Source organism: Cucumis melo, chromosome 12 (genome assembly GCF_025177605.1).
Source record: "Cucumis melo cultivar AY chromosome 12, USDA_Cmelo_AY_1.0, whole genome shotgun sequence".
Classification (NCBI taxonomy): Eukaryota; Viridiplantae; Streptophyta; class Magnoliopsida; order Cucurbitales; family Cucurbitaceae; genus Cucumis; species Cucumis melo.
Genome location: NC_066868.1, coordinates 24,030,152 through 24,047,388, shown reverse-complemented (window position 1 = coordinate 24,047,388; position 17,237 = coordinate 24,030,152). Strand labels below are relative to the sequence as shown.

The 17,237-nt window shown below is 34.6% G+C and overlaps 3 protein-coding genes across 3 annotated transcripts; 1 reads left to right on the top strand and 2 right to left on the bottom strand.

Annotated features, from left to right (window-relative positions):
- Positions 1 to 760: 760 nt before the first annotated feature.
- LOC103486167 (uncharacterized protein At4g04980) lies at positions 761 to 5,770 on the top strand. Its single transcript, XM_051079898.1, is given in 11 exon segments — positions 761 to 1,335; positions 1,476 to 1,535; positions 1,907 to 2,101; positions 2,363 to 2,458; positions 2,543 to 2,669; positions 2,750 to 3,607; positions 3,610 to 4,258; positions 4,384 to 4,549; positions 4,643 to 4,807; positions 4,936 to 5,088; positions 5,365 to 5,770. Coding segments are annotated over 11 exon segments (2,742 nt in total). The 5' UTR covers positions 761 to 1,269; the 3' UTR covers positions 5,572 to 5,770.
- A 4,554-nt stretch (positions 5,771 to 10,324) lies between these two features.
- LOC103489300 (polyphenol oxidase, chloroplastic-like) lies at positions 10,325 to 12,028 on the bottom strand. Its single transcript, XM_008448404.2, has one exon. It carries the CDS (start codon positions 12,026 to 12,028, stop codon positions 10,325 to 10,327), a length of 1,704 nt encoding a protein of 567 aa, XP_008446626.2.
- Positions 12,029 to 14,697: 2,669 nt separating this feature from the next.
- LOC127144225 (polyphenol oxidase latent form, chloroplastic-like) lies at positions 14,698 to 16,559 on the bottom strand. The gene has a single exon (XM_051079897.1). The coding sequence runs from the start codon at positions 16,538 to 16,540 to the stop codon at positions 14,849 to 14,851; it is 1,692 nt and encodes a 563-aa protein (XP_050935854.1). The 5' UTR covers positions 16,541 to 16,559; the 3' UTR covers positions 14,698 to 14,848.
- Positions 16,560 to 17,237: the final 678 nt, after the last annotated feature.

The window sequence follows — 17,237 nt, the reverse complement described above, 5'->3', positions numbered from 1 at the left end:
TTTGGCTTTTTTTTTTCCCCTCAAAACTATTTCATTTGATAATATAAAGAAATAATGAAAACTAATTCTAGTTAATTGCTATTAAAACAAACCACAACAAATTGTTAAACTCCCTAAACAAGTACCGTACATAATTAGAGATTAAAGAAAACATCTAAGTCTATATTTAGTATTTAAATTATGCTAATAATGTTCTTGTTTCTCACATTAACTAAAATCAGAAGTAGTTTTTCAAACATTTTGTCAAAATTTTTTTGTTACCAATCATAACTTAATTTTTTTCACATATAGCAAAACCCATTTGAGCAAAATATTAATTTTTTTTTATATGTAATGCACTTGGTTTATAATCAGAAGATATTATTTTTGCAATCCTAAACCTTCTAATTTGAGAAGAAAAATAATCTAGAGTGAATAAGGGTTAAAGGCAAAATGAAAACCTCATGAGTTGGAAAAAACTTAGAAAGTTAGAAAGAATCTGTTAAAGAAAATGTTTTGAGAAAACCAATATCTAAGCCAAAAAGTTTGGAGAAATCAGTTTACTGTTATGAATTGGCTGTCAAACCAAACCAACATTTATAGGAGACATCGAGTTCCTGTAGTTTAGGAACCATGGAATGGCTATCCGTTTGTAATGCCAATTTTAATAAACAAAGATCGAATTACCCAAAAAACCAAAAAAACATTTTAAAGAAACAATCTAAATTTTAGCCTTTTTGTATGAAGGATTTGGCTCCTCTCCTTAAAATCCCCTCTCCTTTGTCTTCCTCTTTCTTGGCTTGTCTCTTTATAGAGAAAGTTCCAATGCAGTAAATTCCATTTGGTTCTTTTTCTTTTTTTTCTTTTTTCCCTTCTTTCTTCTTCTTCTTCTCTAGGATCTTCCATCAATCCTAACCCAAAAAGCTCCTTCCTTCCAATTCCATTTTAAATCTTCCCCTTCTGTGTTGTGCTTCAAACGAAAAAAACAAAAAGACAAAAAACGAAGAAAAAAAAAAAAAAGCCTTACAATATATATCTTTTTGTTGTTTGCCGGATCTGTACATAGAACATTTTATGTAAATAAGTTTTGTGAACGGTTGGTTTTCATTTTCCCCTTGAGAAACCTTCAGCACAGCTGACCAGAGGAATAAAAAACAAAATTTTTCTGTAAAAAATTTTGAAACATTTCCCTTCACCCCACTATATCATCTGCGTTAGTTAAAAATATATATATTTTTTTTCTTTCTGTGCCATTCAAGTCTTTTTAAAGGCTTGTTTTGGTCACATTTCATGGCTACCGGAGGCTGGTGTGGTTTAGGCCCTTTGTTGTTTCGTAGAAAGGCCTATGGACTCGAGGTTTGTTCTATATTTTCGTATATATATCTCTAGTATTTCTCAAATCCATAGCATTTTTTTATAGCTTTGTTTGCATTTTTCCCGTCTCTGTAGCTCTGTGTAATGATGAATGTTCTAATGTTTAACAATCCCATTTCCAGACTCATTCTTCTCTTTCATTTTCCATCTGTCCTTTGGGGAAGTGGGTTTGCTTAAAAAAGGTCAAAGTTTTTTTCTTTTTTCTTTTTTTTTTCCATCTTCTTTCCTTTGATCTTTCCTTGTATTGTTCAATAATTTTATGCGCCCTCAGATTTTCTGGTATCATCATCGAGCAAACGTGAAGACTTGGGGCTCAAATGGAATTGGGGGTTTTTGTTTGCTTTGGTTTGGATTCCTAGAAAAATTGATTCTTGTAGAAATTTGGGGGTTTTCATCATATGGTTGTTTCTTTTCTTTTGGGACTTTCAATCCCTTATTTTTTTGTTTTTCTTTTTTCCAAAACATGAGATCAAACAGCCAAAAAATATTTGAACTTGATTAAAAAAATGAAGAAAATAAAGCCTTTGACTTGGCTTATGTTTTGTTGTTGTAGACAATGAAGAACTCTTCTTACGTGTTCTCGAAGACATATTCTAAGAAACCAAAGCTATCCAAAGGTGCTAGAAGTAAGAAGTCTTCAAGATGCAAAGATAATTTTGTTCAAATGATGGAGCTAAGGAAGAAAATCTTGATTCTTAGAGATATCATTGATTTGCCTTCTTTAGAACGCTCTGCTTCTATAAATGAGGTAACTTTTCTTTAATTCTTATGTTAATTCCTTTTTCCTATTTCTTATGATATTCAAGTTGACTTTTGGATCATACTTGTTTAAATTTAATACCAAATATTAATGAAATGTGGATTTCCTAGCTGCTTAATGGCTAAGGAATCAAGAACTGTACATCTTCTATTATGGATGTTTCTTGTGTTTTTGTTTGGTTTGTTTAAAGATTGCTTTTCTATCATCGTGTGTTTGAAATATCTTGATTTGTGATGGGTTTTGTTGCAGCTGGTGGTGGGAACGATGGAAGATCTTCAAAAGCTTTATCCTGAAATCATTTCGGATATCCAATATTCCGAAATGAAGACGACATGTATTGAACAGGTATGTCTTGATAATGAAATTATGTTCTTGTGTGTACGTGATGATGTTTTTTAGAAACTTAGAGGAAATAATGTCATGTATCAGAGTCTTGCCTATTTCTGCACTGCACTGAAATCGATTGGCGATTCGTGGATGCTGAACCATGAGTGGAGGGACAAATCTAAATATAATTTGTCATCATTTCAGGAAAACTCCAGCTTCCAAGAAATTGGTCAGTTTTCAAGTTTTCTAGAGTTTAATTTTGTAGAGAATATCAGATTCATAATTGATAAAAACATTTCCTTTTTGTAGTTGAATCTGTGTTGGGTATTATTGATTGCATCGTTAGTATGGCGAACGAAAGGTTTGATGCGATGGACGAATTTGTTAACTCAAAGGATTCTTCTTTTTCAAGAACTAGTTCCTTTGGTAAGAGCTCGAGTTCGACAGATTCCTGCTCCGAAACCAATAGCTCTTGCTGCTCTTCTCCAGAAACTCCGACGTCCGTCCTTGCAAACTTTCGGAGCAGTGAAAGAAAATCTTCTGAAAAGGAGAAAGTCTCTTGTAGCTCTCCTCTTTTATGGTCTCTTAGAGTTCAAGCAGTGGAAAAGTTGAACCCCATTGATGTCAAGCACCTTTTGCTTCCTAGGTTGTCTCACTGCGGAGTAAATGTCTGCCCCGCCCCAACCAGAGTGGCGATCGTTGAGGAATCAACGATGGATGTGGATGACAAGCTCACCTCTGAAAACACTGATGCTGCTGATGCAAATAATGAAATGGAAGTGTGTGATATTAAAGAAGAGAAGGATTTGAGCAAGGAAGCTAGTCAAAAGGCAGATGGAAATGAGGAAATTGAAGTGTTAGATACCAAAGAAGAAAAATTGAATTTGAGCAGGACAGCTAGTCTAAAGGCAGATAGAAATGAAGAAATTGAAGTGATTGATATCGAAGAAGAGAAGTGTTTGAGCAAGGCAAATAGCCAAGAAGACATTGCTGAGAGAACCAATGATTTTGATTCCCAAGCTGCTGCAATTGCTCAAGAATTGCCTACATCAGATTTACCAACTGTTGTATCAAAGCCATTACCGCTGCTATCCAAGATGGCTCCCCCTCCCCCTCCCCCCTCCCCCCCCCTCCACCTGCCCGAGCTCTGCAACCCTCCATAGTCAACCTGCAACTGCCAACGCCAACGCCACCACCTCCACCACCACCACCAATGATGCAACAAAATGCAGTATTAGCTCAACAACTTTCACAGCCACCTCCTCCACCACCACCACCACCACCACCAATGATACAACAAAATGCAACATTGGTCCAACATCTTTCACAGCCACCTCCTCCCCCACCAATGCCTCAGATGAAAGCACAGCCTGCTGCAGCAGAGTCAAATGCGCCTCCTCCACCTCCACAATTGTTAAAGGTAATCGAAACGGTGATCAAAGTCAATGGACCACCACCACCACCACCACCATCAAACATTACTGGAACGATGGTGAGAGCAGGTGTACCGCCACCTCCCCCTATGGTGCCCTCAAAAGGGAGTGCAGGTCCAGCACCCCCTCCTCGGATGGCCCAAGGCAATGGGTTTGCTCCACCACCACCTCCACCAGGTGGTGCATTACGGTCCTTGCGCCCCAAGAAAACCTCTACCAAACTAAAAAGATCTCATCAATTGGGAAATCTTTACCGGACACTCAAAGGAAAGGTGGAGGGATGCAATCAAAATCTTAAGTCGGCTAACGGAAGGAAAGGTGGCGTCGGAAACAGTAACGGAGGAAAACAAGGAATGGCTGATGCATTGGCAGAGATGACAAAAAGGTATGAGCTTCGCTTTCGTAAAGTGCACAACAAATGCAATAGAATAACAAACTTCTGAAAGGAAACAAAGGACTGAAATATGTACCATACACATAAATTTTGTTTCTTTTCTTGGGGTGTTTCAGATCAGCATACTTCCAGCAAATTGAAGAAGATGTTAAAAAACACGCCAAATCGATCACCGCGCTTAAATCTTCCATTTCATCTTTCCAATCATCAGACATGAATGACCTGCTCCTTTTCCACAAGCAAGTGGAATCTGTACTAGAGAATTTAACTGATGAATCACAGGTTTGTACAAATTCTGATTTTTCAAAGTTTCTAATCTTGCTTTCAAACACTGTTTTATTCAGAAGAATATTTTGCATTTTCTCAATATTGAAGGTACTAGCAAGGTTTGAAGGATTTCCCATCAAAAAGTTGGAAACTTTGAGAATTGCAGCAGCATTATATCTAAAGTTAGATACAATTGTCTATCAACTACAGAACTGGAAGTTTGTTTCTCCCATGGGACTGCTTCTCGACCGAGTCGAAAACTACTTCTCTAAGGTAGTTTTGAATGTCTATTTAGATTTGTTTGAAGCATTGAGGATTGAGTTTACTATATCTCATCAGCCTCAGCCTGTTGCACCATGTCGTATATGAACCATTGCTTTTGTCTGTGCGATGAAAAACAGATCAAAGGAGAAGTCGATGCACTTGAACGAACCAAGGATGAAGAATCAAAGAGATTCCGAGGTCACGGTATTCAATTTGATTTCAGTGTGTTAATACGGATCAAGGAATCAATGGTGGATGTTTCTTCTGGCTGCATGGAGTTGGCTTTGAAGGTGGTCTCCCAAACTTTATTACTCAATTAAAAGTTTAACTGCTAAATAATAAATTTCATTCCTAAACTATTATCCAAAATTGTTAAAAATATTTATAAACGTAACAAAATTTCAAATTCTATTTATGATAGACATTGACAGTTAGACACAACACTAATAAAAGTCTACAAATTAGTGTCTATCATTTATAGAATTTGAAATTTTTCTATATTTTAGTATATTTTGCTATATTTGAAACGCTTCAATTTTATCCGCGTGGTTGATTTATATCTGTAGGAAAAAAGAGAGTTGAAGGCAGCAGCAGAAAAGACACGAAAAGGAGGCCGATCTGAAAATTCGAACAAGGCACGTTCAAAGATGCTATGGAGGGCATTCCAATTCGCATACCGAGTTTACACCTTCGCCGGTGGACACGACGAGCGTGCTGATAGACTGACCAGAGAGTTGGCTATAGAAATAGAGAGTGAATCCCATCACCTATGATTCTCTCCTCTCTCTTTTAAAAAGTTGTTTTCCTCTCCTTTCTTCTTCTTTTTGGCTGCAAGAGAAAAAAAAAAAAAAGAATTTTTTTTAAAACACTGGATCATGTGAGATCAGTGGTTGGTCTTACACCATATCTAGCATTTTACTGTTTGGAATGGTATTATTGAGTAATGTTTGACATTTATGTTTAAGTGCTAAACGTAACCTTTTTCCTCTATCTGGATAGGACCCTGTAAAAAATTATGTAATTAATATGAGCTCTTACGATGCTATCCATACATATATATTATACATATACAACTTATTTACAAAATGGAAGTCTAATAATTAGTCTTCACATGTTTTAATATCAATCAACATATCAGTGACCTTTCTTTGTCTTCTTATATGTTATGATTTTCATTTTGAAGAATATGTTAAGCTCCATATGAAAGGAGGTTGAACTCATGGTTAAAGTTGTAGAACCCTAAATTGTTGTCATTGCTAGTGACAGTTAGAACCCTACATTTGTTCGATATTTTATTTCATCATCTTTATTTTTCTTATCCTTTTACATATTCTTTATTATAAAGAAAATCCATTTATTAAAAAAATAGGTGTTTTGAAAAAATATTGTCGTAAAATGTATTTTTGATCTTTAGAAGTAAAGTCTAAATTTTTAAGTTCACCAAGGCTTTTTTCACTTTGCTTAAACTTCTTTTTCCTATAGTGAAAATCATGGATTGTCAATTCTTGAGGTGGTGAATTTATTTTGAATAATTTTTTCTAATGGTCGTTGACCACTCATAATAATAATTTTTTTCTTCAAGGTCATTTTCTTTAAATTGTCATGATAAAAAATTAAACTTTGTTCTTTGAGTGAGTGTTGCGGGGGTGCTATACCATTCCATTACAGAAAAGACTCCTTAATATATCCTTTATTTTTGTCTTTAGACCATTTTGACATACATTATTGGATGCCGGCCAATCACACCCTATAAGCCAAAATTGTTGGTGACTCTATTTTCCTCTTCTGGGGAACAAGGTTGGCCACTTCACGTCGCAGACCATAGCGACAATCGTTTCAATATTATTGCAATAGAAAGCCTTGGTTGTTTCTATAAATCATATATAGTGTTGTTATAGGTTAAAACAATTGTTGCTATATAAACAAATAAAAGTGTTGCTATACAATGAAACATTTGTTGTTATAAACAAACAAAAGTGTTGCGATCGAATGAAACATTATTGTTATAAACTGTCACAGCCCCTCCCCAAGGCCTCCTCATGCAACCAAGTGAGGTGTGTGACCGCCTAGATACTCAATGTCTATCTCACTGCGAGATAATACGCTGGGTGCCTAGTAAGTCAGATTCTACAATTTATTCTCTTTAACGCGTGCCATAGATTAAGCTAGCTTAGTGGAAAACTTTATTAAAAGAAACACTTACTTTGGCCGAAGGCTATATTGCCTAAATATTATACCGCATGAACCAACTCTAGTATAAGTCGTGCGACGTATTCAAATGACTAACTTATAATACATCAAACATTAAAACCATAAAACTTAAGAAAGAAAGTTCTTCATTAATATATAGAAGAGATTAAAAAATGTCAATGTTAAGGTAAAATGCAAGTACCCAAAAGCACAGGTACAAATAACTGAATTACAATATATCCCTCCCTTTGCCTAACAAAGACTGGTCATGATTACAAACAAGACGATGCGATGCATCAAGGGCACAACAGGCGATCAAGATGACAAGTTACGCTGAATGTCTTTCACTACCTAGGAAGGAAAATAAAATAAAGCATTTGAAAGATTAGACAAAATGTTTTGTGAGTGGGGATTTCTTTGACACATTTCATTTTAATAAATAGTTTTCACATAAACAATGCATAAATCATAAATTTGAAATTCATTTTACAGGCTAATGCAATTTATCAAAATATGAGTTTTAAAATCTGAATTAAACCGTTATTTTGCCAACAAGCTATATCAAATATTTGAAATGTTTAGTTCATAAAGATTTTCTTTGGAAAATTCACACCTTTTCCTCGTGTAAATCATTTCAACATAAATCATAATACATAAATTCAAACGTATCACAAATGTACCCACCACCTTGGTTGAGATGTCATTCATACATTCTCATCGTCGAGTTATGGCTCTGCGGAGTAATCTTAAGGAATCAACAAGTACCACTTATGTATAGAGTGTTTTCCTATACTAGATCCAAATCACAAAGCAAGTATATAGGATGTTTTTACACTAGATCACACAACAAGTGTAAGATTCCTCATACCTGATCACAAAGAAATACGAGTTGTTCATTGCATTGGGTACCAAAACATTTCACAAGCATAAATCATAATCCTTTTTCAAAACATACCCATTTATAAATCAAATGGTAATATTAAATAAATGTCAGTACTCAAGAGTGCAAATATGATTTGAAAATCATTTTGGTTTCTAAAACATTTTAAAAACTACTCACAGTCGAGATGAGACTTCCTTTTGGCCTAAGCAGTTGGCCAAACTCCTTGTCAACCTCTAACACGTGATAGCTTTGAAAATCTTTCTCATCGCCTTGTAAAATTTTCAGCCTTTACTTAATTAGCTTAGAGTTTTGATTAAGCTCTAAAACTTATCCAAAACTTCCTATTTATACACTTTTCAATGAGAATTTTTATGTCAGAATGATTACTTCTGCTTGACAGTGAGTTTCAACAAATCGCATTCTACCACGTAGCTCTCATCGTCCAAATTCTGATCATCAATTAGTGGCTTGGTCAAAACTGATCACTGCCCTTCATATGTTAGGAATGATGCCAACTACTTCTTTGTTAAGGAATCTTAGGTCGCTTACTACTAGAATGCATAGGAACTTCCTCAACGCTTGATTGAAATACTCATAATGCGTCAAATGGCAAGAAACACTTGATCCAGTCAACAACTTCTTATACAGTCTTATCGCTTAGCTTAGGATGCGATCAATATCTTACATAAACTAAAAAAAGTGTTGGATTTAAAATGAAACAATTTGTTACTATAAATAACAAAAAAAAAAGTTATCTATAGAATAAAATATTTGTTGCTATAAACATAAAAAAGTGATGTAATAGATGAAGATATAGTAGCGGTTTGTATTTTGATTCCAACACTTTTAAAAACTGTTGTTAACCATTGAAATAGTCTTCTTGTATTGTAGTGGGTCACAATTATAGCAAACAAAAGTCAATATTTTAAGATATAGTCCGATGCAAACAAAATTTTACCGATATAACAAAATTTAGATTTAGTTTTCAAAGTCTATTAATAATAGACATATCATTGGCTATCATTCATAGGCTATGTTTGCAATTCTTTGTAAATATTGCTACACAAGTCTTTATTATATATCCCTATAAATGATAACTAATGTAATTATCCTAATTATAATACTTGTAGGGAAAAGAAATGAATTCTTGTGAATATAGCTAATGCAATCACTCAAAATTTAAAGTATATAGTCTTTTAATAATTAAGATGATATGTAATTTTATTATATATTGATATTTTGGAGCAACTCATTTAACTGTCTTCTCTTTACTACAAAGGGTCGCTACTTTCTCACCTATTTCAATTACACCTTCATCAAAATTTCAATTCGGTTAGTGCAAGGATATAAGACATATACAAGAAGACAAAAAACCTATGGTTTGCATCATCTTTTTTCTTTCCCACTTTAAAATCAATCTAATAAATTAAGTGAAAATAAACCATATTAGATATACATTACCAAAGGTTTCTTTCACCCAAGTATATTGGACTCACACACACGGGCACACACATGCACACAATTAATTATTCAACATCAGTTACTATATATAAGTATGTAACTCCAATAGTGATAAGTATCAATGTATACAAGTATGCATACACATGCATGCACATATACATGTACTTCAATAACAACCTCAAGAAAGTATCATGATAAAAATATTATTAACAGCTCTAAATGTAACAATAATTACTATATAATTTACATCCAAGTGTATTAGTAACCAATTTTTTTTAGGGGGAAACAGCAAGTGTATTAGTAACGATTTCTATTGTTAAATGAGAAAAAAAAAGGACCCTTCTTCGTGATAAGTTTTTAATGCTAACACAAATATTTAATAGGCAAAAAAAAAAAAAAAAAAAGAAGTCATTTTTGGGTAATTTATATCTATGGAAAATTATAAATTTTCATAGAGAATATTACCATAACAAGTAATGCATGTTAGTAAATGCTTATTGTGGATTATAATAAGAAAATTATGAAACATTCAAGAATGACAGATGTGTCTCATTGATGCCTTTTTCTTAATGATCATTTTCAGGACTGAAAGAGTAAAAAATGTATTTATGACAGGTTTTTTTAGAGTCTTGAAAAATTGTTTTTATTGTAACTAATTAACACATCTAGATACTGATTTCATTAATTAAGCAAGCAACGTGGGTTCTTACAACATATACTAACACAATGAAAGTTAAAATTCCATCAACAATAACATTAAATAAAGTTGCCATACATGTTCGTATAATAAATACATATAAACAGAAAAACTTAGGCAGGTTGGATTACAAGAATTAAAATATAGGTTGGAGCGGCCACATTGACAGACAACACACATACAAAGCTTCAAGCATACGAACTTGATATCATCTAATTCTATGGAATTGTTTAATCAAAACTAATCATTTGATAAATTTTGTTTTTTCTTTTTTTAAAATATTTTAATATTTTTTTTACGTAAATGATGAGGAGAGAGGTACAAAAACGGGCTCGAGTTGAATCTTGATTCCTCCAAGGGTGACACCTTCTCCACCAACCATAGGTTCAATCTTAACAGCCAAATTTTTATCACGCTCCAAACCCAACCCTTGAATGACCTCGGTTATCACAAAACGTAAAGAGGTTTTATCATGGTGGTGGAGACCATGGGGAATGTTTTTGAAGCTGCCCACAAACTCAAGAAACGCAGCGCACCTGTCCTGCGCCTCATCGACAACATTAACAAGTACATCAAAATGCACTCGAGTAGTTGGATCATACTCCACATCTTCCAACACCAACACCACATCAACTTCCTCACCGCTCCCAGCCTCTTCCGGCCTGTCTACCATTGTGGTTATGTCCGAATTCAAAGTCTGGGGGAAGTTGATGATTGGAGGCTCGGGTTCTTCAGTTCTTATCCACGGATTTGGGCTGGGGATTTTGTTCAAGAGCAACCATGGAAGTGGTACCTCTTGGTAAACATAACCAAGCTTTTCAGTGTCCAAACAGTCAGAAACTTCGATACGTACAGCGTTTTTATTCTCATCGTAAAACACAAACGAGGAATTCAACCAATCTGGGTCAGTGTGATCTTTTGGATTTCCGTCCAATGTTTTCCAAATATTCCACAACCGATCTATATTGGTATGGTGAGCATAAAACAACGGGTCTAGCGCTGCCGAGTAAAAAGATCCCATGTCTTCAAAATGAGGGGTTTTTGTGCCAACCCAATCGTGAATGTTATTATGTGGAGATTGTTCAATGGTGCCCATGTCACTGGGTTTGGGTGTTTCTCCAGCTTTCAGCACTCTTCCAAGGAAGCTTCGAGGGCTTTGGACTTTCATTCGGTCATTCATCCAACGGAGATTGCAATCCACAACGTCAAAAGAATGGTCTTCGGTTTTTCCATTGTAGTTTAGGTCAATCAATTTGTGTGGATCGTGACGTGGATCACGGAGATTATCGTAAAGTGATGAAGATGGGCGGTTGTAGAATTCTGGCATGTGCATCCCCGGTGGTGAATCCCAATTCCAAAAGGGTATGGCGAAATCTGGGTTCCCAATATAATGCCTCAAGATTCTCTCGAAGAAGTAGAGATAGGCACGATGAAATGGGAAGAATAACGCGTTGCTATGAACTTCAAATCTAGTTTCTGTGATAGACCCCAATTGGTTGTACGCATAATCGCAATACGCACAATGAATTTTAGCTTGATGTGAAAAGCTATGTGGGTCATCTTCGTCGAGTTGTTTTAATTTCTGAATGCCTCTTTCCAATTCCTCAATCTGGGTTTGGTTCATCAAATGGGCGGCGGGTCGTCGAACATAAGGTTGTTGAATTTTGGGGGGGACGAAATGGATGATTTTTCCAATTCGTGGTGGGCAACAATCCTTAATTCCACCAGGTGTTTGCGCCATATCACAGTTAAAGACATCTGGCGTCAATGGAGCTGCCAACACAGAGCCGGTGGCCGTGCCGACGCCATAAAGACCTCCAAGACCAAACAACACTTCTCTACGATCAAATTTGCTTACAGAATCTTCTCCATTATTAGAGGAGGCTGCTTTGCATGAGACATAATTAACAACAACATGTCTTTTGTTTGAAGAAATGGAGAATTTGGTTTTGGTTTGAGAATAGGGAGAAAGTAATAGAAGAGAAGATAAAGAAGCCATAGTTTATACTGTAAAGCTTTAATAATTAAGCTTGGTGTGTGTATTTTTTGAGTTTTAAGGTTGTGGTTTCTACTGTCTTATAAATAAATAAAAAGAAGATTTAAGTTTCAATCTCTCTAAATAAAATGTCTATCTTCTCCCTCTCTATCACTTCTCTCTTCGAAATCTATCTCTCTAAAAGAAAGTCTCACTTTCTCTCTAGTCATAGCTGCTAGCTAGCATGTTCAACTAGCTATGTTATTAGCATTTATATATCAATATCATGAAATTGGAGAAAGTTTCCCTCTCCTCAACTTTCTCTCAATCCCATGTGTTTTTGTGTAAAAAAACAATGAGGAGTCCATGTAACACTTAATTCACTTAATGTTCATATTCTAATAGAATCGAGTCGTACCAAAAACATTATCGAAGCTCCACCAAAAACGTTATCAAATGCAATTTGATTAGCCTCATTTGGAGTTTATGGATTCAGATAAATATATATTATTAACAAATATTTATCTCAGTCTACTTACGATAGAATAGAAGTTTATTACTAATAAATTTTGCTATACTTGATTTTTTTTTTTAAATTTTACTATACACTTAATTATCAGATAAGTTTGCAAAAATAGTAAAAATAATTTAGAACTTATATTACTACATTTTTTAAAACGCAAAAATAACAAATTTAAAAGCGGATAATCTTTTGATAGTCCTCTAATAACCTTTAGATAGTCCTCATATATATCTAATTACTTACTTGTCATATTTGCAATAAGCAAAAAAGAGGTCATATGAAATGTTTTTTCTAAATTTTTTTAGATTTGATTTGATTTGCCTGATTATTATCATTTAAATTACTACTTACTCTAAATCTTTTTATCATATAACATAGGACTATTCATAGTGAATAATATAAATATGGTAACAAAGCTTAATACATAGTTTATGCTTTAGCCAACATCCTATATCGTCTAACTTTTGTCATTAACCCCATATACTGTCCTCGTGGACAATATTAATAGAATTTCCAATCAATTTGGTGGTCTTGGAATAATATCAATATGTATCATATCATAAGATTGGACGCATGACTAAGCCATATTTTATTTTATATATTCATAAAATTTTTTTGAACTCTCACAGAAATAGAAGGAAGATAATACACATTGAAATATTTTCATATTAATATAATACATAAACTTTTGGGGACACTTTGGAGTTTTTTTAAGATGACCTTTTTCAAGGACCAATCGAAATTTGGTCAACTTTTCATTATTCAATAAAATATGACAATCTAATTGCGTCAACATTGTGTAAAGTTACTAAAGTTTGTCTCTAAATTCAGTTCGTGCATCCAAGGGCACTCTCTACTCGATCCTTGTCGTCTATCACTACTCGATGCTTGACACATGCTCTCTCGTTTCATAAATTACGAAAAAATTAAAAGCATTTTTCCATTACTCCATACATGATATATTCGATGCACGTTGTCCAGTTTCCTGTTACTTGATCCTCAATTCTACCCGATGCACATTGCTTCGGCATTGCGATTAATGCAAGTAGACGTAGAACAACAATTTAAGGAAAATTATTGACAAACAGGCATGCATAACATCAAACCTAATAAAATGATACTCACTTTTTATATTAGCTTTCAACACACATCTAGTAAGATTTTATTGACTAATGTTCATACCTACACCAGCAGGTGTAAGAAGTCGGACACACACACTCATAAAACCACAAAACCCACAATTTATTCAAACACAATACACACACATACACATAGTACCAAACAAAAGTTTAGCTAAATTTATTCTACAGGCCGAAGCTGAACCTTTATTCCTCCAATACTGACGCTTTCTCCACCAAGCTTAGGTTCAATTTCCACCGAGCTTTGGTTTTTTGTTTCAAGTTTTTATCAACATTAAATCTATAAACATTTCATTATTGAATGGAACGAGAGGTGCACTCGAACAACTAGGTGGATACCTTCTTAACATTTTCATTATTTTTTAATATAGACGTTCCATTTACTTTAAAATTTCAATAAATTTATGAATTTCAATTTTGTATTTAATAATCTCATAAATGTATAAAAGGCAAAAACTTTAACTATTTTATACAACAATTTTTTTTTTTGGAAAGTGCACTTAGTTTCAAGGGTTTAAAAAATTATCTTTTGAGTGCTCAAAGTTTTGGAAGATGATTCTCGAAGATTCTTGAAAGACCAAAAATGAGGATTTTTTATCTTAATTTTTTTTTGTCTAATCTAATCTTAATTTTTATTGTAGTTAATGGATCCATTAAATTTAGAAAGATGTTAATTAACTATCAAACACAAGGTTAAATTTAATATCCAATATAACATATTATTTCTAAAATTTTTAAATAGGTAAGTGACACTTTAGATACAAATTTGATATTTTAGGAATCTATTAAACACATAAATAAAAAATTTACAAACGTATGGGACATTCTCTAAGGTTTAGTAACTATATATTAAGTTAAACACAAATAAGTTTATGTGCTAAAACTCTTAACCTTGTATACATGTATATGCACCTTCCATTGTTGCATTAAATTAGTTTAATTACTACATACATACATATATAGATATCAATTATTATAATCTATGACTAAACACTTTCATTAGAAGTTGGGTTTTCAATTGAGAAGACGAAGACAGTAAACATATTTAGGAACTGACTTTATTTTAAAGTTAAAGTCCAACACGTACGTACATGAAAGTGTACTAGTATAACACACAATGGGATGCATCCACAAATTTATTAAAATACTATAACACAAATTCAAAGACACCAAAAGGCAAGCTTATTCGATGTCTTCAAGTTGAATCTTGATCCCTCCAATCTTGATTCTATCTCCTCCATTAACATTGGGGACAATCTTCACAGCCACTTTTTTATCACCCTCCAAACCCAACTGTTGAATCTTCTTGGTTATAACAAAGTGCAAAGAGGTTTTGTGATACGTCGTGCGACCGTGCGGGACGTTCGTGAAGGTCCCCACGAACTCAATATGCCCTGCGCGCACGTCCTCCCCTTCATCACCAACATTAAGCAGCACATCAAAATGTAATGGTAGAGTTGGATCATACTCCACATCTTCAAGCACCAACACCTCATTTTTGTTTATTGTATCTTCAGGACTTGCTACTTCTGGCCTATCTACCATTGTGGTTATGTCCGAACTTAGAATCTGAGGGAAGTCGATGGTTGGAGGCAAGTTACCTAGACTTCTTTCCTGCTTTGGTCGCCGGATTGGCGGGGTGTCCTTCCATGGAATGGGAACGTCTTGATAAACATATCCAAGGATTTTACTGTCCAAACACTGAGAGACTTTGATACGCACAGCCTTTCGATTCTCATCGTAAAGCACAAACGATGAATTCAACCAATCCATGTCGGTGTGATCTCTTGGTCGATCCTTCATTTTTTGCCAAATATTCCACATGCGATCCACGTTGGCATGGTGAGCATAAAACAACGGATCTCTTCCCGCAGAGTAAAAATGTCCCATGTCTTCTCCATGAATTGTAGCCTCTGGATCTCCAACCCAAATGTGAATGTTATTATGGGGAGACGTTTCAATGCTACCCGAGCCATTTTCAGGACCATTCCCACGTTTGATGACTTTTCCAAGGAACTCCTTAGCAGTCTCCACACTCATCTGATCATTCATCCAACGAAGATTGAAATCTACGATCTCAGGATCTTTGACTTCCTTTCCACCGTAGTTGAGGTTAAGCAATTTGGGTGGTTGGTGACATTTATCACGGTTCTCATCATAGAGTGATGAACTTGGTTTGGTGTATATCTTAGGCATGCACATCCCCGGTGGTGCATCCCAATTCCAAAAAGGTATGGCGAAATCAGGTTTCTCAAGCAAATGGCATAAGATTCTCTCAAAGAAATAAAGATATGCACGGTGAAAAGGGAAGAACAAGGCGTTTTCATGGACTTGAAAATCCATTGTTGAGTCCATTTGTTTGTAGGCATCGTCGCAATAGGCACAATGAACTTTAGCTTGATGCGCAAAGCTACGAGGGTCGTCTTCTGGGAGCATTTTCATCATTTGAATGCCTTTTTCCAAATCCGCGATTTGGTCGGGGGTCATCAAATGGACGGCGGGTCGAACACGGGGTGTTGGGACAACCGGCGGGGTGAATTCGATGATTTCTTTGATCTTTGGTGGGCAACAGTCCATCTTCTTGCCGACGGCGGAGGGTTTCACTGGTTTACAGTTATGGACGTCGGGCGACAATGACCAATCATCTGCCAATGCAATGTCCTTGCCACTGAGAGTGGCGACGCCATAAAGATTTCCAAGTCCAAACAACATATCTCTACGATCAAATTTGTTTACAGAATCTTCTCCATTATTAGAGGCTTTGCATGAGACATAATTATTAACACTACGTCTTTTGTTTAAAGGAATAACGGATGGCTGAATTTTGCATCCAGAATATGGGGAGACTGATAGAAGAGAAGATAGAGAAGCCATAACTTAGCTTTTGGCTGTTCTTTATTTCCTTTCCTTGAGTTTCATTTGTGTGTGTTACTCTCTTAAATAGGAGAAACCAATAACTCTGAAATTGCCACTTTCCTCCCTGATCTTTTGTATAATTTTTAATTTGGTCCCTCTTGCTAATTTTTCTTTAAAAAAAAAATCGTATTATATATATATATTTTACTGGGATCTCTTTGAACAAGAATTTAGAGAAGACTTTTACATATATACACATTGTTGGTAAAATTTTGATATATTTCCATCGATCATTATTTTGTTAGATGATCAGTACATGTTTAACAGCATTGTTGCTAGTCCAATATTAGGTAGATCAAACTCATATTCGTTTTTTCTTTTTCTTTTTTTTTTTTTGTAAAAGATTATAAATGTACCGAAAAGATCCAAAAAAGTTGTAGATTTCAAACGCCATAAAGAGAATTAATATTCTTTTGACTTCAAATCGTCCCAATTAAAAACAAACTTAGGTGTGCCAACTTTAATTAAATTCTTTTTTGTATTCTCTAGTTTGAGAGTGAGAATACAATTAAAGGAAGTGAGTGGCATACAAATTTTGAGAGAATACTCTTGTAACTAAGAACATAAGGGAAATGTTTTGTGCAATTGAAACAATATTCTATACAATGGGTTTCTTTTTAGTGAGTTGTGATTTTTCTGCATAAGTTTATGTATA